The 23,419-nt window shown below is 43.6% G+C and overlaps 1 protein-coding gene across 1 annotated transcript in view; it reads right to left on the bottom strand.

Moving 5' to 3' along the window:
* LOC308328895 (attractin-like protein 1) overlaps positions 1–22,875 on the bottom strand; it is a gene marked incomplete at its 3' end in the record, with an annotated part of 46,096 nt that extends 23,221 nt beyond the window's left edge. Inside the window, exon 1 of the mRNA XM_080783007.1 lies at positions 22,049–22,875. Coding sequence (XP_080639133.1) covers positions 22,049–22,284 — 236 coding nt within the window. The 5' untranslated portion in view covers positions 22,285–22,875. The remainder of the gene's footprint in view (positions 1–22,048) is intronic.
* Between the last annotated feature and the right edge of the window lie 544 nt (positions 22,876–23,419).

Below are 23,419 nucleotides of genomic sequence, written 5' to 3'. Positions count from 1 at the left end.
AGCCTCACTGTTCTACGTCTATTGTCTTGTGCTCCCCCACAACAAGTCAGAAGACATGCTCTAAAACCACAGTGACACATTCACACACCATGGGTGTGTGACTGTGTGTGTGTGTGTGCGCGTGCGCGTGTGCGTGTGTGTGCGTGCGTGCGCGTGTCTTGAGACCGAGCCAAGTGCACAAAAGCTTTCAGTGACTGCGGCTCGTCAGCTGAGGGTGACATCACTGAAAGCAAAATCCAAAAACACAGGCTTGGTATAAAGTCATTGTTTTGTATAGGCGTAAATGGCACCCCTTTGTCTTCACACTAACCTCAAATATCACTTGCGTCAAAGTAAAAAGCACACCTCTAATATATTTAGTTGAACGGTGAGCGACTCGCTGAACAAAATGGTTACGGTTAAACGTTTTTTCTATATTATAGGCAAGTTATTCCCGTCGTGTCAAAAGTATAAATGTGAATTCCATGGACAATAGAGAGCACACCAGAATGTCTAATGAGAGAAATATGCTAAAGTTAGACTGCTGTTCGTGTCATGGGCCATCTGGGTAAAACACTGAGGGGCAGGACTCGGGCTAAACATTATTGAAAACTAAAAATACAAAAAAAAATCACTGTCGCTCGTGGAGGTCGAACCTGAAGCACAGGAGAGCCGTGTTGTTTCCGTCGACTAAAACTAAGACGAAAAATGTTCGTCGACTACCTTTTTTCACTGACTAAAACTAAATAAAAACGAATCTATGATGTCTAAAACTAAGACTAAATATACTGACAATTTCGTCGACAAATAAAAACTAGACGTAAATGTTAGGCAGGGACTAGTGGACAAAGAGATCCAGTTTTATGCTGAGTTGCATGCTGAAAATAGCAGATATACAATCTCGCAACACGTCGCGCTGCGAACATTCCAGGCGACTAAAATGTGACTAAAACTAGTGAAAGCTATTCAAGAGACTGTGACTAAAACTAAAATAGAAATGTGCTGCCAAAAACAACACTGCAGGAGAGTCCAACTCACACCGTGGACACTCGCCCCACGCATGCAGCAGGTGCACACTGACACTGAGGCATATGCCAAATGACAGCTATACGCTAACTACTCTCTTCCGAAGGTCAAAAGTTATCCACAGGGACGCCATGCCACTTATTAGACCCTGCACTTCTTACGTTGGAACAGGGCTCGGTCAAGACATATTCAGGGAAAAAGGACTCATTTCATTAGTCCAATGATGAACACCATTTTTCACAATAGCCCTATAACCCTATACAAGCATGTATAGTTTGTAATCAGTGCGGTTGCCATTGCCAGACTATAGTAACTGCCCAACTTTATTATTTATTTATATATTTATTCTGTGTGAACCTTCTTGGGTCCCTATATACTCCCTTGATGACATGTGGGTCAATATATCATCGTATTATATCACCAAAGCTTGACTCAACGTTTGGAGTTGTCGTTGCAACCACCCTTGTAATTTCCCCAGAATTGCGTCTTTCTATAGTTCTTGCAAGAAAGAATTGTTCAGAGAAGTAGCAGAGCTATACCAACCTGCACACATTTTGTGTACCAACCACGCAATTCTAGGCGTATATAGACACCTATAGAATTGCGTGGTTGGTACACAAAATGTGTGCAGGTTGGTAGCTCTGAAGTAGGTATCTTGACCCAAAAGCACGCGCAACTTCCTTTGGTTCTGATGTGCATATTCTGCTTAAAGTCTCTGATAAAAAAACAGCATGAAATTGTATCACAGACACCTCTTGTACGCTGCGTATATAATCCTCTCAACAGGCTTAAGCTCTATATGCAGTGCTTAAGAGGAATAGCTCAAATAACCCGTCGACATGCTGAGATTGCGTTTAGCTTTTAGATCTATTATTATCACTTCATCAGTTATCACTATTTTATGTTTCAACATTTTTGAGCGGTGCAACCACTCCAAGGAACAGCAATGTCCGTGTTCACCTATGTGACTATGAGCGCCAGTGTGACTATATGAGTACCAGTAGGGGGCGCTGTTGTGCCAGAAACGGAGAGAGAGATAGTGCTGCACGGTTGCCTGCTAATGAGAGAGAGAGAGAGAGAGAGAGAGAGAGGGGAGGGCGGGGGGGGAGTTGCACCACTCAGTTCACACAGGTGTGATTTTTATTTAACAAAAAACGGTAGACGACACGACACGCCACCAGCATGACAAAACATGTAAGGACACACTTAAATGTATATTCAGTGATTTCACTTAATTCAAATATCACTGTTTTGCTGTGATAATCCTCTCTACTATAGAGTGTGCTGACCATATAAGGAGTTCCTCCCTGTCCCTATAGTTAACCCCTGGTGGGGGGGTTTTTTGGTTCTCTATCCCGGATGAAAGCTTGGGTCCCCAAGGCAAAAACGAAACCTACGTTTAAGGTTTCTTTGAGTGAAATCACTGAATATACCTTTAACGACAATATAACACAATAACTAGACAGTCGCACTGTCTGAGGAAGAGACAGGAAGCAGAGCTGGAGGTGTAGCAGAGAGAGAGAGACTAAAGTGTCGAGGTTCTCTCTGGCAAGAAACAAGGACGGATAGGATGGAGGAAGGAGGACATCAGAGGGACAGCGCATGTCAGGTGTTTTGGAGGCCAGACTGAGATATAGTTTGGACACGTGCATGTTATTTACTGGGTGCAGTAAATAACTGCTGTTACAGGTCGTGAGACCTGTAACAATTTGTGCTCTATAATGTTTATGTTTAGTTATTATTTTTCTATATCAGCGTGAGTGCATGTGTTGTTCATATTCCTTTATGATCATAACTTGTGGATCGAAGAGGATGACCGTGTATACAGCTATAGGCTCCAACTGCGTGGAATAAGCGCCAGTGGTCACAGTCTCCGAGTGTGTTCATTCCGTCTGATCTGGGATGCCTTTTGTTTTGATTACCTGCTAACTGCTAACTGCTGCTTTGCTGCTGTTGACACTGCTGATGATTCGCTGTGGCGAAAGGGAAAAGCTGAACCGAAAAGAAGAAGTATATATATACACACAGGAACGAACAAAAGACAAACGGGGTTAGTCGGCCTATAATGGGGCGAGTCGGGAACAAACGCACCGTTGGAATAATGCGGTGCGTCTGAACGATGACGATGATTTTTTCGACAAGGATCGACAACCGAGCAGCATAGAGAGAAAATTCTTCTAAATCCTCCAGTTCTCTGAAATAAATATTTTCACGATTTTTTACAAAAATATAGCGGACCTACAAGCTCGTTTGCGCGCCACTCGGTGGCGCGCCACGAGCTTGTAGATCTGCTATTTTCCAATAGCTAAATCATAACACAATGTTTAAAACACCAAAACAATAGATAGTCGATTCCCTTTTTGTTCATTTTGATATTTATGTCTGGCCCTTGAAACATCCTTTCAAAATAGGGATATGCCAAAGTACAGTAAAGTGGCTAATGCGCATAGCTATACAGTGAGAGATAGTTCTGCACAGACAGCTCCATCAAGACAGTGACAGATGTTTCATTTTGATTCATGAAAAAGTGTTTCATATCACAATGTTTGTAATAATTTATAATCTGTTCAATAAAAACATATTTGACCAAAAAAAAAAGACAGTGACAGATGTCTATAGAGACATGTCCAGAGACGACGGCTGCATTGCTCACACATGATGCGAACACGCACACACGCGAACACGCACACACACACACACACACACACACACACGGACACGGGTACATATACAGTCACGTGAGCGCGCGCACGTTCACACGGAGCAGAGGTCCCTCGTTGAGGCTATAGGTTTAGTGAAGATTGAGAGATACGATGATTGTACTGCTTAGCTGTGTGCGTGCGTGCGTGTGTGTGTGTGTGTGCGCGCGTGCGTGCATGCGTGTTTTGTGCGCGCGCGTCCGGGTAGAACAGAAAAAGGAGATGAATGACCAACAATTGAATAACCTTGACCTTCTCTGCAGATATCCTTTATTAAAAATCAAGAGAAGCCGTTCTACGGGGAATATAGCATGGCTGCGCTTCGCACACACACACACACACACGTGTGTGTGTGTGTGTGTGTGTGTGTGTGTGTGTGTGTGTGTGTGCGAGCGAGCGAGCGAGCATGTGTGATTGATGGCACTGGGTCTCTCTATCACCTACAGTACAGTCATGGTCCAGTGGCTTTAACACCAGCGCATCATTCATTGCACTCTCTTCCTTTTTCCTTTGCCCGTTTTTCTCTCTTTTCCGCTTTCACACACATCACACACTTTTATACACACAACACGGATCCTGCACACCTAATAAGGGCAAAGGGAATCTATAACGGCACTCCCAAATAGTCCCGCTTTAAGGGTCCATTTGGGTTACATTTGTGCACATTTCTGAGTAAACAACAAATGATACACACAATGTTCCCACATGAAGATTAACCCATTCTGGACGGGAACCCCTTTGTGGTGTTTTAAAGGACCTATAACGTAAAATTCAACTTTTTCAATTTCTTTTGTGTTTTTGGGGCTCCCATGTGTGTTTTCTATCCCCACAAATAACCAACTTTGAACAATCAGGCCTTCATGTCATATGGGTGTTTTAATGAAAATTGCTCTCAGAAACAGCTCGACTGATTTTGGCCTCATCGTGATGTCATCAATGTCACCCTACTTTGTATAATTCCTCCTTTTCTTCAGTCTTTGTTTACAATGTCCACCATTGTTGATTTTCCAAGCTAGCATGGAATGGAAACAAGCCTGGTTTTATCTAGCATGAGTATTATAATGACTCAAATATGAAATAATCTGCATATCAGCACCCTCTCCACCTCAGGACATTGTGGTACTGTAGCTAAAACTGCTTTCAAAGTCCAAAGTTGCGCTTTAACATTTGGAAAATAGCCGATCTACAAGATCGTAGCGCGCCTCCGAGTGGCGCGCTCTACGAGCTCGTATATAGGTATAGCTATTTTTGAAAAGTCGTGAAAATGCGGCGCAAATCTTTGAATATATATTCTTTCAGAAGACTTTCAATTTTTTATTTTTTACAGTACTAAACCCAATTAACGCATTCAAGGCTTTAACCTGCACTCTCGACCATGCCTGGCGTCACTATTTTGGGCATGTGATTTATCTTTAAAAAATGGCCCAAAAAAATAAATAAGAAATCCAGGGAAGAGAATTGTGTGTGTGTGTGTGTGTGTGTGTGTGTGTGTTTCTGTGTGTCCGTGTCCATTTGCGTGTGTGGTGGGTGCGTGCGGTGTGTACTGTGTGTGTGTGTGTGCGTGCGTGCGTACAGAAATAGAGCCTTTATTTGAAAAGAGGCCACTGTATTATTACAGTGAGTGTGCACCCCAGCTAGGCCACAGAGGCACAGACTGATTATATACTCTGCCCTGCACACAACAGAGGTGTGTGTGTGTGTGTGTGTGTGTGTGTGTGTGTGTGCGTGTGTGTGTGTGTCTGAGTGATTCCTCGCAGTGGGCCCCATCACATGTGGTGTGCATTAAAACGCCATTGTGTATTGCGGAGCTGCAAACGCGTCGCCATGCCAACAGAAATCACTATCCCCTGTCGTCAGCCTCCTCCTATTATGGGATGCTTTCCTATACTCACATATGCACACGCACGCACACGCACACACGCACGCACGTACACACACACACACACACACACCCCCCAATTCCCCGAACCACACCCAATACAGACTTACAGAAGTCTCCTCAGTCTGCATATACATTCCGTCACACTCTGTCTATACTATAGCGTCCGCGCCACACAGCTCACACTGCAACATGGGACAGCACAGAACGATACTTTGTACTTTGTTATAGTCAGTGTAATCAAGCCACAAACTGATGGGAGAACCAGTACAGCCCTAATAATGGTCAGGGCAAATTAAGGTGTGACTCTGTGTGTCCTGTCTCCCTATACACTTAACCCATTCTGACCTGAGATCAGATTCCAGAAAAAGCTCTGTTTCTATGTCAGTCGTTCTTCGATTTTTTCAAAAATAGCAGACCTACAAACTCGTGGCGCGCTATATGAGCTTGTAGATCTGCTATCTAAAGCATGACAATGCGGACACCAAAAGGGGTTCCCGCCCCAAAATGGGTTTTAATATATAGCCAACTATGTTGGTATAAGTAAGTTATTACCCTTTTCCATTAACTAATACAACTTTCACATTTTGAGTGATAATATTACGTGTACGTGTGAATTAGCAGATGCGTTTAGGGGCGGGCCTCAAACCGTCCGGAACAAACTGGTTATAGTGTGACACTTTTGGGGACAAAAGATGCAAAAAATAAATAAATAAGTAACTTAATAATAATTACTTTTGTCAGGGAATAGTGTATAAAGTAATAATAGGTCATATATTACCGTTTTTGAGTAACCTTTACACATTTATAGTAGGATGACCAGTTTTATTTGTGTTGTTATCTCTGTAAAGACCCCCCATGTAAAGCGTCTTTGGGCGCTATATAAGTTTGAGACGTTATTATTATTATTATTATTATTATTATTATAGCTGTAATCAGCCGTCAGTCAGTTCCTATTCTCATTCACGTCTCAGCTGATCATTATCAGGCCACTGATTCATGCTCCAATCAGAGCTCGCGTTCTTAGAACAGTGTCACTTTAAATATGGCCTCTGCTTCAGTACAGTATACCAGTATACTTCTTCCATGCAGTGACAGAGCTTGCCTCCACCTTTTCGTTTCACTATTTTTTGTATCCCATGATTTTTGCAACCGATTTTTTCACCCAGTGTCAATTATCTAATGTAATCCTGGGCGCTACACTTCCTCTGCCAACCTGGGGGGGGTCAGCGGACTGACCTCATGCCTCCTTCTATGCATGAGGAGTCCAAGCTGCTTCTTTTCACCTGACAGAGGGGAATTTCCCCGGCCGGACGTAGCGCGTGGAAGGAACACGTTATTCCGACCAGTTCCTTTCCCCTCCATCAGGCGCCCACGGCTGGCCAGGGGGAGGCAGTTTAGAGACCAGGATTACCACATGTTTTTTTGTGAGGGTACCTAGTATCTACCCTCTAGTCTGTAGTCTGTACGTGTCCAAACCATCTCCGTCTGACCTCTCTGGCTTTATCTTCAAAACATCTAACGTGCACTGTCCCTCGCTTGTACTCGTTCTTATATGTGTTACCCCCAGAGACAACGCTTGTACGACCCACATACTGTACGACTCGGAAACGCGCCCCGGCGTTACTGGTGTTCCTCTGCAGCAAGCACCGCCCTCTCCCACTTAAGACACTCCCACTTGGACACTTTCCAGCCGGGCTCATTCATTCCACTGTAAATATCATGGATTTTACACATTAAATACTGGTTCATTTTTGGAAACAGACCTTCAAAATCCGTCAACAAGGCCTGCCATATATGCACTGGGAAAATATGTTTTTTTTAAACAAGGTTTTATCATAATAGGAAAACTATTGGTGGAGAGGTTTGTCTAAACCATAGACTGTAAAAAAAAATATGGACAAAACGTTCATTGGCTGGCTCCGTTTGGGCCCAGCTGGCCATTGGCTGGCCCAGACAACGAGGCGGGATTTCCCCCCCCCTTACTCTTCGTTGGTTTTTATTTTGACTGAACGGGGGGGGTGGCTCCCGTTCATAGACTGTAACGGTAGCCACGCCCCTCAGAACATACGCGACTTTATGGTCATTTTTTTAATAAATGGGCCCATAATTATCCAAAAATAATATTATGACACGAGAAATGAGACTTTAAACTAGTGACTGGAAGCAGAACGTATTCATGACCATGTTTATTAAGGTATTACAGTCTAGGTGAAGTTGGGCCCAAATACATGGGCCTCTATGGAGCTATGGGTTTTTTTGGGCCCAATGACAGCGCCACAACAGGCCATTATATGAACTTTCAGGAAGTCCCGATTTCCTTATATGGCTTCACAAAATGTCTGTCTGACTGCCCCCCCCCCCCCCCCCTGGTCTAAACCCAATGTGTGCTTAGCTGTGATTGGACCATAGCAGTTTGAGGAGGGGCTTATAGCTATAGGTCAATTAAATGCATACAGTATACTGTAGAAATAAATGTTCCTTAAAAAGGACTGCGAGTGTTCACAGTCTGGACTGTGGTGTTCTCTTTTTTTATTTAAAAAAGAAAAATGACTCCCAGAGAGAACCTCAACATTTTAGCCTCTGCTATACCTCCAGCTCTGCTTCGTGTCTGTATTGTTTTTCCGTTTCTCTCCATAGCCGTGACACAGCGCCCAGGCTATAGGTGATACTGTGAACACTGTGCCAAATGGCATCGGGCCATTATAGAGAACCATGCACCTGGCAACAGAAAGACAGAGTTAAGAGCGAAGGAGATAGAGTTTGCCTCGGGGGTGGGTGGAGGATTTGGAAAGATAGAGAGTGAGGGTGTGTGTGTGTGTGTGTGTGTGTGTGTGTCATGTGTGTGTGTGTGTGACATGTGTGTGTGTGTGTGTGTGTGACGTGTGTGTGTGTGTGACGTGTGTGTGTGCGCGCGAGCGCTTGCGGAGGTAGGGTAAAGAGAGTGGGCGAAAGGGCCATGCCACCTGGCACATACTGTATAGTGACAGGCTGTGACAAAATGACCTGTTCCCCTTGGAGCCACTTGTTTTTCTGTGTGTGTGTGTGTGTGTGTGTGTGTGTGTGTGTGTGTGTGTGTGTGTGTGTGTGTGTGTGTGTGTGTGGTGAGTGAGTGTCAGGACTGGGAACCGTTGCACCACCAACTCAAAGAAGGAAGACAAACTGCAAAAGGCTGAGTTATCCAAGACATTAAAGACAACCCAGGAAAATAAACAGACCAGTCCACACACTGTGTGTGTGTGTGTGTGTGTGTGTGTGTGTGTGTGTGTGTGTGCGCGCGCGCAGAGATGGACATGTTCAAGTTTAAACTGTAGGGGCAAAGCACACGCACCCACACAACACAACACAACACAACACACAACCCTCCCGCGCACTCAGATCAGCTAACGCAGGGAATCTGGAAGTACCCTCACTAAAAACGCCGGGACAACGCTCCACACGTCCCAAACTCTTCTCCCTTCTGGCTCCAAAACTGTGGAATGCACTTCCCATGGCAGTCAGAACTGCAGCATCACTCCCAATCTTCCGCCGTAGTCTGAAAACCCACCTTTTCAGACTCCATCATGGCCCATAGCACTTACTCTACCCTAGATAGCACTTCTGTAGACTTAGATAGCATTTGAAACAGACTTATAGCATGTTATGTAGACAGCACTAGAATTGCATTGTATATAGTCATAGCACGCCATAGTACATATGTATAGCATAGTAGTATATATGTAAAGTTTATACGTATAAATTTCATTATATAGATATTCCACTGTTACTTTCTTAGCTTACGCATTTTCATGATGAATGTTTTTATGTGATGTATTCCCATGCTTTTGTTCTTGCTTAATGTAAATCGCTCTGGATTAAGAGCGTCTGCTAAATGCCTAAATTGTAAATTGTAAATTGTACAATGTGTGATGTCACTTCCATTCCGCCTTCTGATTGGCTTACACTCAAATTGAACCACAAATGAGAGGCAGGGCGAGTAGGGCGAGCCTTGAGTTGACGCAGAGTTGAATGTTTGGTAATCCATCAGCCTGGGCACACTTGAACCACTTGGCCAAAGGAAGCCTTTTTCTTTTGCGTCATTTCCCGGGTTTTTAAGACATGCTGGTGGCGGATGGAAATTAAGCTCCACCCACGCGGCAGAATGCCGCTGTGGCAAGCGCTCCCTGGAATCTGGCCGACGCGGCACACCTGCCGTGTGGGTGGAGCTTCTTTCCCAGCCGCCACCAGCATGTCTAAAAACCCGGAAATGACGCAAAAGACAGCTTCTTCTTCTGTCCGCGCATGGGATCTAAGGTGTGCCCAGACCCTATATGAGTTGCCACTCCTTTGTGGGTCCCGTTTGATTTGCTTAAAATATAAAGTGTATCATTCTTAATAATCTTCAATGCATTAAGACATTCTGACAGGTCATTCGTTTAATATTTGGCAATCAATTATGAATTTACTTATCATCATAATTATACATTTTCATGAAAATGTATTGTCATGCATTTTCAAAATACAAAATACGTATTTGTATCTCAAATACATTTCTCAGACCAGTATTTATATTTTGTATTTAGATTCATTTTTTTGACCCAATATCTGTATTTTGTATGCATCTCTGTGCGTGCGTGCGTCCGCGCGTGTGTGCATGCGTGCGTGCGAGAGAGAGAGAGAGAGAGAGAGAGAGAGAGAAATAGAATGAATGATCGCAAATGTGCAGGTCACTTGAGCACACTGCATCGCTCACTCCCTACCCCTGTCAGTCAGAGAGAGCTGCTCAGACTGGGTGCAAACAGAGTGCCAGAGTCAGAGAGAGCTGCTCAGACTGGGTGCAAACAGAGTGCCAGAGTCAGAGAGAGCTGCTCAGACTGGGTGCAAACAGAGTGCCAGAGTCAGAGAGAGCTGCTCAGACTGGGTGCAAACAGAGTGCCAGAGTCAGAGAGAGCTGCTCAGACTGGGTGCAAACAGAGTGGCAGAGTCAGAGAGAGCTGCTCAGACTGGGTGCAAACAGAGTGGCAGAGTCAGAGAGAGCTGCTCAGACTGGGTGCAAACAGAGTGGCAGAGTCAGAGAGATGCTCAGACTGGGTGCAAACTGAGTGCCAGAGTCAGAGAGAGCTGCTCAGACTGGGTGCAAACAGAGTGCCAGAGTCAGAGAGAGCTGCTCAGACTGGGTGCAAACAGAGTGGCAGAGTCAGAGAGAGCTGCTCAGACTGGGTGCAAACAGAGTGCCAGAGTCAGAGCAGAGAGTGAGAGAACAGAGAGCACAGAGTGAGTGCAATGGACAGTGTACTGTACAGTGATATGATATGATATGATGATATGATATAGTACTTTATTGTCAGTTCACACTGAAATTTGTCTTGCGACACAGCAGCCAAGTATGCAGAAACACATATACAAACACAAAGAACAAGACCATTTACATACATAAAGACATGAGCAATATCCACCGCTTAGATTATCCCGAGGCTACTACATCTCCTGATTAAGCCTCAAGGTCGACTGGTGGACAAAGGACCTCTTTAGTCTGACCTTATTGTATGCTGGCACTCCTGAGGGTAGCAACCTATATTCTCCATACAACACATGCTTAGTATTAGAGGTGATATTCCTTGCTAACCTTAGGGTGCTGTTATCATATGTGGATGTGTAAAGTTTCTGAAGTTGTTGTCCAACAATCTTTGAACAAATGTTCAGTTGTTGCAGCAGTTGTGACTTTAGGGCTGCAGACAGACATCCATACCAGGTGGTACTACAGTACTGAACACTCATAATAACAGAAGTGACAGTGTACTGTACAGTGCACAGTCACATTATCATTGATGTCTTCGTGGGGCATACGAGTGAGCGGCTGCTGACATCTTAATTATGAGACAGCAATGTTTGTAACCACTTAAGCCCTATATACATATGTGATATATACCCTATTGACGATATGCACACGGCTGCCATCTAGCCAGCAAGGTGTTTTGTATTGTTTATTTATTTCTTCTGTGTAATGCTGTAACGCTTTATTTCTATTGTTTTATTCCAGTAAGTGCCTCTTAACTGATGTATTTGTAACTCTGTTTTGAAAAGCGCTTTATAAATAAAGTTTATTATATTATTATTATATTATTATTATAATTATTATTATTATATTAACTATGTGCATCTTGCTCCCACAAACAGCCCCTTCATCCAAACAGAAACGTCATATCTAAATTGTATTAATTAAATAACGTCCAACTCACCAACACACTGCAGCTGTACAAAAAGCTTGAATTGTCATCTTACTCTCTGCAAAACATCAACGTGGATATGTTATGAGCGACTTCCTGTCGAGACATTCCACGCAGATGAATATTTTAAGTGTCAAGACTTTGGAAGCGCTCGTTATCAGTAAAGCCACCTGCTGCCGCCTCCTGCATTATGTGCAAATTCAAAACAGGTGGTACTGGGTTGGGTCGTTGAGAGTGATAAGTGAACGAGCACTTCCAAACTCCAGCAACCAGAACCCTACACCTAGAAAAGATATATTTGGAGATATTAGCCCATTTTGGGCCGGAACCCCTTTTAGTGTTTTAAACATTATGTTATAATTTAGCTATTGAAAAATAGCAGATCAATAGGTATTTTGAAAAATCGTGAAAATATTAATTTCAGAAAACTGTAGGATTTAGAAGATTTTATTTTTTTTTTTAATTTTGAGGTCAGACCTAAATGGATTAGATTGGTCACTTGTAGTTATGTCTTAGGCCGTAACTGTAAAGCATGTGACAATGGGAAAGGTCATCGCCGACACTTTGAGTCATTTCGTGATTCACACGCAGTTATTGTGCTGTATAATCACAAATGAAGTGTCACTGGTGTTATGGTGTTGATGCCGTCGCAAATAGACCACAGCCAAATTGCTGGAATAAACTACAACCTCAGGGAAGAACACAGTTGAGACATTCATGGCGCGACGATAACCAGTGGCGTGCACAGATAGACACTAGGGGGTGCTAGAGCACCCCCTGCCCTTTTGGCAATTTTGCTCTTTTTTGCTCATGGTTCTCAAAAAAAAAAAAAAAACGTTTTCTTTTTTTTCTTAATTTGTAGTGTGTGGACCATGGTGACATTGATCAAATCTTGATAAAAAACGCTTCCACTATATTATTTAGGCCCCCACAATCTAAAGCTATGTTTCTATGTTCTTCGAAAAAAAGAAAAAAAAAACCTACAAGCTCGTAGCGAGCTTGTAGATCTGCTATTTTTCAATAGCTAAAACACCAAAATGGGTTCCCGTCCCAAAATGCGCTGCACAAGGTGCCCTTTTTTTCACTTGAGCACCTGCCCCTCTAAATGTCTGTGTAGTGCACGCCACTGACGATAACCTTTCAAGAGTGTTTGCGTTTGTTTCTGCGTGTGTTGTCCTGGCTTTCTCTCTCATCACTGCAGTAGTACAGTCTCTCTCTCGAGACAGACTGTTGACTCGCATCAGAAGAGAGGGCAGTGGGGTTTTTTTTGCCGATAGGTTCTCAGATTGCTGCAGGATTAACTCGCAGTGCACAGATGGCCTTCTGTGTGCACTTTCTCTCCCTCTATCTATCACACACACACACACACACACACACACACATGCACTCACAAAGTACTGTACTGTGGCAACTTCAGTTCACATAAACTGTGTCATCAACACTAGCCCTAGAGCTTAAACTCACATAATCGCCACGCACACACACACACACACACACACACACACACACACAGACACACATACACACACACACACACACACACACACATTTTGTCATGTGCATTACCTGCCCATATATGGCTACCTGATTGGTTGTCTCGAATGCAACCACACCTCCAATGTTAGTTAGTTAGTTTAATTTATTGTCCACGTGTGGGACAATAACAACAGTTACAACAACAGCAACGACACTTACACAATTATGTTTCCATGGCAAAAACAGTGCAGCAGATACATTGAGAAATAACATTTCTAGCGAGACGTGGTATCATTTAGTGCCTTGATGGCTTAATTGGGACGGAAATTAAAAAAATGTTACGAGTCAGCTTTTCACCGCCGTTTGGTGTGTCGTCGGAAGCGTCTTCAAAGAGACGAGCTAGGATACAAAGGAAGCCTGAAAGGCAAGCATTTGCATTCCAATGGGTACACGCAACGGCCATCAGGTCTGGTGTTTGTCCTCTCTCTTTCCTCAGTGTTTTCAAATGGATTTTTATACCACGGGAAAACTTGGAATTCCCCTCTTCTCGCGTACCAGTGGCACGTGTCCCGCGGACCGGCACCGGTCCGCGTACCGGTGGTTGGGAACCTCTGCTCTTAAGGAGTTGAGCTTGCGTAGTATAGGTGGAGGCGTTGGTTACAAGTTTAAAAAAAAATCTGGTCAGTATTTTCACTGAAATTGTGTTTGCTGTCAATATAATGTGCCTAAGTATTTAAAATTGTCTACTGACCTCACAGTGTTCATAGTACCGAGTACTGACCTCACAGTGCTCACATAGTACTGACCTCACAGTGTTCACATAGTACTGACCTCACAGTGTTCACATAGTACTGACCTCACAGTGTTCACATAGTACTGACCTCACAGTGTTCACATAGTACTGACCTCACAGTGTTCATATAGTACTGACCTCACAGTGTTCACATAGTACTGACCTCACAGTGTTCACATAGTACTGACCTCACAGTGTTCATATAGTACTGACCTGACAGTGTTCACATAGTACTGACCTGACAGTGTTCACATAGTACTGACCTCACAGTGTTCACATAGTACTGACCTCACAGTGTTCACATAGTACTGACCTCACAGTGTTCACATAGTACTGACCTCAGTGTTCACATAGTACTGACCTGACAGTGTTCACATAGTACTGACCTGACAGTGTTCACATAGTACTGACCTCACAGTGTTCACATAGTACTGACCTCACAGTGTTCACGCAACATGACGTCACTGAGGTGACCACCGAACTACAACATGACGTCACTGAGGTGACAACCGAACTACAACATGACGTCACTGAGGTGACCACCGAACTACAACATGACGTCACTGAGGTGACCACCGAACTACAACATGACGTCACTGAGGTGACCACCGAACTACAACATGACGCCACGAGCCGCGGTGAAGAGTAAACCCACCGCCAACCGCTCCAGCCCTTCTCTCTGTTTTTACTCACCACCGCCGCTCAACGTTATTTCAGCTCCAGGTGGTCAGCTCACCACCGGAGCGGTGGTCAGCTCACCACCGGAGCGGTGGTGCATGGTCACCTCACCACCGAAAATACAGACGATGAATAGACCTTAATTTAAGGCCTCTCGCCCCATGTTCCTGAGCCCGAAATCCCCTGCCCTTGAATAGCTCTCAACAGATATACAAATGAAAAATGAAAAATATAAGGTGCTTACCACCTGTCCGGTACACTACACACAACACACACACACACACACACACACACACACACACACACACACACACACACACACACACACACACACACACACACACACACACACACACACACACACACACACACACACACACACACACACACACACACACACACACACACACACACACACACACACACACACACAATCAGAAAGCCTGTTGCCTGTGATTGGTTAGCTGATCTGCTCGTTTACATATGACATAACTTTTCCCTTCAACGTCAATGGCGTTTAATGTTTTGATGTTTAATTTATGTTTACATTATGTTTTGACTTTATTAAGTCATATTTAGCAGAATTCTGACCTCATTTCTCTTCATTGTTAGTGGCAAATTTTGAGATGTGTCGGGACAAAAGCTGTATATAGGAAAACACATTATTTGACAACTTTTCATCGTACCCCTAAAATAATGTGTGTGCTACTAGATTTTTCAACATAGTAGCACTCGTGCTACTTGGAAAAATGCTAAGCGTCGAGCTCTGGGCGAGAGACCTTTAGATTCTCATAGATTTAAAATGTCAGAATCGATTAAAAAAAAATAATCTATGAGTCTAAATCTTAGGCTATAGGCAGGTTGGTGCCTTGCATGGTTTCCTTCGCCGTTGGTGTGTGAATGGGTGAATGTAATGCACAATCTATCTAATCTATGTAAAGCACTTTGGATAAAAGAGCTATATAAATGCACCATTTACCAACCTCAAATTGAGCTCCAAGCATGACCCATGAGGTTATCAGGAAAGGCAACAAGCAATCCATGAAGAAGACCACAATTCTCGTCCTCTATGAATGAATAAGCCCCCTTCAACACCTCTTCCACAAAGCCCAGGAGAATCGTGCGTCTGATCATTCAGTACTGTGTGTTCACATCCAGCCTCGTCTGCTCCAGCTGTCTATGTTTGGCACATCACACACAAAGAAAGGGATGCCTTCCCAACCGTTTTTTAAGAGCAATACAAACAGATTGACTTTTATATAGTCAGTGTGCTGCTGTTCAACGCGCCACTGACTGTCAAAGTCAACAAGTCTATGGAGTCCAGTTTCTTCAACACAATATGGGAACTAGAAGAAAGATGCCCTTTTGGGCACAGGTCTCCACCAGGGCAGGTCAGGTTGTGGCCTCCTGGTGGCGCTATAATAGGCCAATGTGAAAAAGGTTGCCATTTCTTCTTACCAATCCTTGGATGGCAATTGGATGATGTGAGGCATCTTGTTCCAAAAAAAAATGTGTTTTGCAAGAATCCACCCGTTGGTGGCGCTATAACAGGCCAATGTGAAAAGGGTGGGATATATTCCTCAGCCTATAGCAGGGAAGTCTGTGAAAGATTTCACGTAAATGGCACGCCGTGTTCATGATTTGAGGCGTTTTGTTCAAAACGGGGCCAATCCTGCAAACTTTGAAAGCCAATGTTAGGCCTAAGAGAATAATAATTTGGTTTCCCATTGGCTGTCATTTTTGGGCTGAGTAGGTAGGGCATTTTTGGCAATTGGTGGATGGGTAGCAAGGAATTTATTTTATTTTATTACCTCTCTAAATAACTCTCCATCATTTAGCTGGGGACCACCTGGAACCCCCTTCAAGGACCACCGGTAGTCCCCGGACCACCAGTGAATGAGAGGAATGATAGACAGAGGAATAGACGTACATAGAGCACAGGCTATGGGGCTGACAGAGAGGAAAAACAATGGTCTGGTAAATTAGCAGAGGGGGTGAGAGAGAACTCCCTCAGCCACTGGTGGTTCCCAGGCCAGAACCACTGACTTGAACACATCGTTTTTAAGTTTTTAACACACACACACACACACACACACACACACACACACACGCCCCTCTCACTCTCTCCCGCGCGCACGTGACGTCTGTCTGTTGTTAGCTTCAGCAGTCAACATTAGCAAGAGTGTATATAGCTGCACGCTTTCACAACTAACTGCTGCTATCTTTGTCAAACAAAACTGTCAGAGCTTTTGTTTTTGACCAATGCCTATATACTTCAAAGAGCACTTACACGTGGAGCAAATTAATTAATAATGACCACAACGGCTGGCTGCTCTGACCACGACAAGCTGCAGTCACACAGAGCTGCGTTAACTTTTGACAGCCTGAAAGAGAACTTTATTTTGACTTAGCGCGACCAGGTGGTCTCACCAAAGAGAATTTTAGTGATCAAAGACCTTTTTTGGTCCGACTCGGTCGGATGTTGACTTGATTTTGTTAGGCCTTAGCGCGCGCGCGCACACACACACACACACGGACGGACACACGGACGGCCTGGTGGAGACAATAATCAAGGACTGCACACTGTTTAAGCAATTTGCCCCCAAATAAAACAAGAACTGCTTTAATGGCACCACTGCCTCAGATATGGTATTTAGAATTTCCAGTATGTACATGTGGCTAGTAACATCAATGCCAATAAAGAGTTTTGCTTTTATGCCACTAATAATTCATAATCATTCACTATGACGACATTATACACAGACATCATTGTACACCGTATGGCACAGAAAGCAATAGCATAGAGGTTGTAATGCCTTTGCCACAAGGACAGGCCATGTTTGTTTCCATGTGTTATGTGTGTCCGGACTCTGAGGAAGTCCAAAGTCGAAAAACGTCAGTCACCCCTTCAAAATAACAAAGCACGCATGCAGACCAGTCGAGTCAGTGCTCCAGTATATTCTATTTGCGTATAGTCTCCCCTGAAGGGCCCATGTAATGTATGTACAGTATAATTATTTTCTCTGATGCAAGCCCCGACTAGCCCTTCTACCATCTACTGGCTGTGCTGATCGCCGTGCAATTATAAATAAGGATTGCAATTCACATCTCAGAAGACTGCATCAAGTGAGTAGTACACGACATCGGACCATAGATAGTCCAAAAGTCGACAAAACAATGCCAACAAAGTCTGTGAGCATGTTTCATTTGTTTATCTCTGTAACTATATGCATGTTACAAACTGCTTAGTCACATGTCATCAGAACATATTACTGAAAACAGCATTGTTGTATAGGCCTAATCTCAGACAAGAGGATGCCACGACGCACAAGCTTATTGGCGAAATGCAATACACTGAACAACGAACACAACTGTTATTTAAAGGTAGAGTCAGTGATTTCACTTAATTCAAATATCACTTACTTTTTTGTTTTGTTGTGATAATCCTCTCTACTATAGAGTGTGCTGACCATATAAGGAGTTCCTCCCTGTCCCCAGTTAACCCCTGGGGGTCAAAAAACCTTAGGTTTTGTTTTTGTTCTCTATCCTGATTGGATGAAAGTTTGTGTCCCAAGGCAAAAACGAAACCGAAGGGTTTTTGACTGAAATCACCGACACCCCCTTTAATTTAAAAATATATTTTTGTGAAGTGTTCGTGAGGGCCACGACAGAAGTTTGAAACGGGTCTAAATCCTAGAATCCGACCCTTAGTTCTATCGATTAAGTTCCCATGTTTGGTTGGTTGTTCCGGCCATCCGTCAGTCCAGCCAACACAATCCGAGAAGCCAAGAAGGACATCTCAAAAACGATATAATTTGCTATAAATTCCACAATTTGCACTGGCAGTCTGGCACACAATATATCTCAAATCTAATGGGCGCATTGCCATGAAACTTGCTGAGAGCATTCATACTCCCCGGAGGATGAACTCGTCATGTTGGTGATCTCATGGCCTTTCCTCTTGCGCTGCCCTCAAGGCTAACATTTCCACAATTTGCACAATTGGCAGATTGCCATGTAATTTGCCAATGAACACGCATCCCGTTCCTTTTCTAAGGAAGAGCCATTTTGATTTTGGCTTCTATAACGATTATTAGAATAATGAGCTTGTAGTGATTACTTATACGACTGTATGCTGTATAATATAGTGATGAATATAAAGAATGTGATCGTCTTATACAATTCATTTTTATTTAGGGACGATGGGAGGTGCAGAGAGAGATGTTCACGACATTGAGACCCGAGGTCGATTCTTAAACGCCTTCTAAAGACCTATTTATAATTTTAGTTGAAATTTTAATCTAAATTTTCAATATAAGAGCAGGCAGACAAAATACTGTACTATAATAGTATTTTATTCATAAAAGAAAAGTTACATAGTGCCGCTAGGGAATAATATTCCCTAGCGGAACTATGTAACTTTTCTTACTATGTAACTTTTACATCATATCATATCATCATATCATATTATGATATGATGATATGATATGATGTAACTTATTTTTCGTCACAGCACTATTGATTGTAGTTTATCCATTTAATTAAAAATGTCTTGGCAAGAATAAGTTGTGTGGGACTCAGTGCACACATACAAGGCCCCTGATATATCATGAAGGAAGGACCAAGATAAGAAATACTGCTTAAAAAGACAAAAGTGGCCGCACACACTGATAGCCGAGGTGGCGATTATTTATGTGGATGCAGAGTAGAATAGAAGGTACAACTGCCTTCTTCAGGGTTTAAGTTTAATTCTGTATTGGCCATATATGGAGTGTGTCACAAGGCCTGACTGACTGACGGACGGACGGACTGACTGACAGGTTTTCATAGTAATTCATCATAATTCATTGCAACCGTAGGTCGCAATGAATTATGAACTGTTGGAGCTTCACTTAGTAGGCCTACATGGATGTGATGTACAACTGTACTAGATTCGGTGGAACTAAGCCTCTGGTTGGTCACGTGGCTCAGTGATGGGGTCATGAACGCCTTACGGTTTGGCCGCTTGTCATGGTGAGAAAGTGAAGCTTTCTTTTCAGGTATACAGTAAATCATCAACCGCAAGCATGAGGGTAAGTTAACTTCAATTGAAACAAAAGCAGACTGAGAGCTGTGCATTATAGTTGACCAAAATTGCACACTTATATCTTGGATATTGAGTAAGAGACCTAATGGGCTCTGTGACGTTTTGTGGCCCGTGTTGTGATAGAGAGAATGATACAGTGTATTATTGAGTTAACCGTCTATACAGACAACATGAATACCTTATATGTGCTATATACACAGACAGCCTCACAATCGCTTAATGGCTCAACTACTGATTGGCAAACACAACTTAGCCTATAACTGCTGGTGTGTGTGTGTGTGTGTGTGTGTGTGTGTGTGTGTGTGTGTGTGTGTGTGTGTGTGTGTGTGTGCGTGCATAATTGTGCTGGACAGAGCAAGATGTAATCTGACCTGTCCAACTTAATCCATTCTGTACGGGAACCCCTGTTGGTAGCAGATCTACAAGCTCATAGGGCTACGAGCTTGTAGGTCTGCTATTTTTGAAAAATCGACATTGTTTAGAATCTGATCTCGGGTCATAATGGAAAACTGTCAGGATGTGTAGAAGACATTTTTTTAGAATCTGATCTCAGGTCAGAATGGGTTAAGAGAAGAGAAAGAATCCCAGAACAAAACGTCTGAGACAATCAAAGAGCTGGAGGAACACAGAGAGAGAGAGAGAGAGAGAGAGAGAGAGAGAGAGAGAGAGAGAAAGTAGAAGGAAAACAAAGAAAGGCACTGCAGCCCCAATAAAAACTACCCAGCACAGAGCTTAAATCAATAGAGGAGCACAAGCAAGTCCCTATTTCTCCTTTATTGAATCTGCCTGGGTTGCTGGGAGATGGGGATGAGTGTGTGTCTGTGTGTGCGTGCGTGCGTGTGTTTTCCTCTGTGCGTGCGTGTGTGTGTGTGTGTGTGTGTGTGTGTGTGTGTGTGTGTGTGTGTGTGTGTGTGTGTGTGTGTGTGTGTGTGTGTGTGTGTGTGTGTGTTTGCGTGCATGCAGCTGAAGATCAGGCTGCAATCCAATGATATATTGAGAACCAGAGCACCCTACTGCTAAACAGCTCTCTTCCTCTCTAGAACTTACACTTGTATCAACAGTGAGAGTGAGTCTGAAATGTACCTTTTCAGACTTGATCAAATGAACACGTCTGAAACAAATAGCTGTGGCCCACTGGCCACATGCCGCGGTCCTCAAACTCCTTCAGGTTCAAGTTTATTTGAAGTGCACCGTTTCCTCTCAAAGGCACTGCTTCAATAAAAGCCATTAAAGTCTCTCATGCATTGCAAACAACTCTAGCTAAAGCAGTGGGTTCACTTGGTTCTCAACCAGTATGATGCCCCAAAACCACAACGTCTGGAGCCAGTAAATCAAAACAGGATTTGTCAGTTTGTTATTTGAGTTGACCTCCATGTCCTACTTTTAGGGGTCATCGTCGCCATGGGGGCTTGTGGTGGGCACAATGGAACAATGGCTGCATGGCCCAAGCATTGAGCCACGTCCACTCCAACCAGAGTTCTACCGAGTCTAGTACAATTGCGCATCAATAATAATGTTACCAGAAGAAACACAAAGAGATGGCCCTGAATGACCATAACGAGTCGTCTGTAACTCAGAGAGATATAGGGGGTCCTTTCCTTGCAAATACAACTTTTGAGAACCACTACTAGTGGACTCCTAATGTACCACAATGTCTAGTGTAGGCTATGATCAAAATAAGAGCATTATAATGGTGTGTAAAACTGAAAATCTAAAAATATGCCACAGACGAGGACAACGTATACAGTATATATTGATGACCCTGCCTACTTTGCTTCTCCTGGACGGAAACACAGGGCCAATTAAGGGCATTGAGTCAATTGAGTCTCACATGAGTTTATCGGGTAGAGTGTCTTAGTCTTACATACTTTAAGAGTGTAAAAGTGTTGCACCAGTTTATTCTATCACCATGGTTGAGCCAGGTCATCCTTTTACTTCCTTTCTTTTTTCCCTTCTGTTTTTTATCTTTGCATCTGGAACTCAATAGCCATGAGGGTAAATTATACCACAAGTGCCGTTTGCAACTGAACTAATCATTATTAACAATTACAGCCATTATTAGGCTCCAACACGTGTCAGATGTTGGGAGTGAGACAATGTGACAGAGGAACATCATCCTGTGCAAAGCAAGGTAGGTGTGCTGTAACTCGTAACTGGTAAGGAGTAGAATAGCCTACCAAAAAAAAAATAGGGTACTGAGATCAATTATTAATTATTATAACTTACTTGAATCTTCCCTGACAGTGCTGACACCGGTCCCCGACCCAACCATGGTCGCAGACGCAGGTCCCATTGACGCACTTCCCCGAGAAGCAGTTTTTATCGCAGGCCTTTGATAACGACGCTTCCGTATGAAGAACCAAATGAAGCATAATAAAAATCCCCAAATGTGTTTTCATGACGTCCGTTTTAGAGGTCTTGGTCCAATAAGTGCACGCATGTACCGGTCCGTCATCTCCCATTGTGCAAGCGCGGAGTTCCTTTCAGATGAAAGCCTGCCTTCAGCTCCCCCGTTGGAATAGCACAACTGTGTTGTGTGTCGTGTCCTTATTCACTGTCCGTGTCAACCGTACATTAACGCAAGTAACGCACAAAACAGTCATTATACGCGCCGATCGACGACGTCAAAATCTCGCCCCGCGATGTCAGACGCCAGACAACTGGGCAGAGCGAAAGCATCCAACTTTACAGAACTGGGAAGCGTTGTCTAAACGTATTGATCCAGCCTACAGAAACACGCTGTTTTTGAGCAGCAAGGAAAAAGACAAATCCACCTCCATAAATGTCCTAAAAAGAAAAAGACTTATTAAGAAGTTCCGGTGGACTCATTCCAATGTAAACAGACGACCGTGATCCGTTGTCTTATCGCCACTCAGCAGTGCAGTGATAATCGGGCAACGTGAACGAACGGGATCTTTTATCATCCATGAAAACGCAATCCCCGTTATTAAACAGCTCGGAGATGTGTTGTCCTAGTGCATTCCACTGTCCTGCTGTCTCCTGTGTGTGAAAATCGCGTCATCTCTGCCCAGATTGCGACAGTGACAGCTGACAACAGCGCTCCGCTGGTGCGATGCTTCTCTTCCTCTTGGGTCCACAGCTGGCTCCTGAGTCCTGGTGGGGGGGGAAACTCCTGCACAAAGCCCCGAGCATGAGCAGTAGCGCTACACATTTAAAGGGACAGTTCAGTCACGTCTGTCACAGACTCACTCAGTCGTAGACCTACAGCGAGTCTCTCTCTCTCTCTCTCTGTCTCGCTTCTAAGCACTGGACAGTTTATGCATGCATTCCATGCAAGCCAGTCTCATGGTAAATGTATTATACCGTAACCACCGTCCTGGCTAGATCCAAATCACTACAATGTGAAATTGTGAATTTCACAAACCAGTACACGGGCTGAGGAGGAAACCATCATGCAAGGCATGGTCATACAGGGGTCTTGCAGTGTCTTGCTCAGGGACACGTCAAGGCTAACACGGGGGGGGACTACTACAGTAGTCTATCCATTCATTGATCTATGAAAGGCACTTCATTCACAAGAAAATTAAACAAATGAATGAATAAGAGGAATTATGAACATGAATACGGTATTCACTA

The sequence above is a fragment of the Protomyctophum bolini genome, assembly GCF_963924005.1.
Source record: "Protomyctophum bolini genome assembly, chromosome: 14".
NCBI classification, from domain to species: Eukaryota; Metazoa; Chordata; class Actinopteri; order Myctophiformes; family Myctophidae; genus Protomyctophum; species Protomyctophum bolini.
This window is presented reverse-complemented; position numbering and strand designations above follow the sequence as displayed.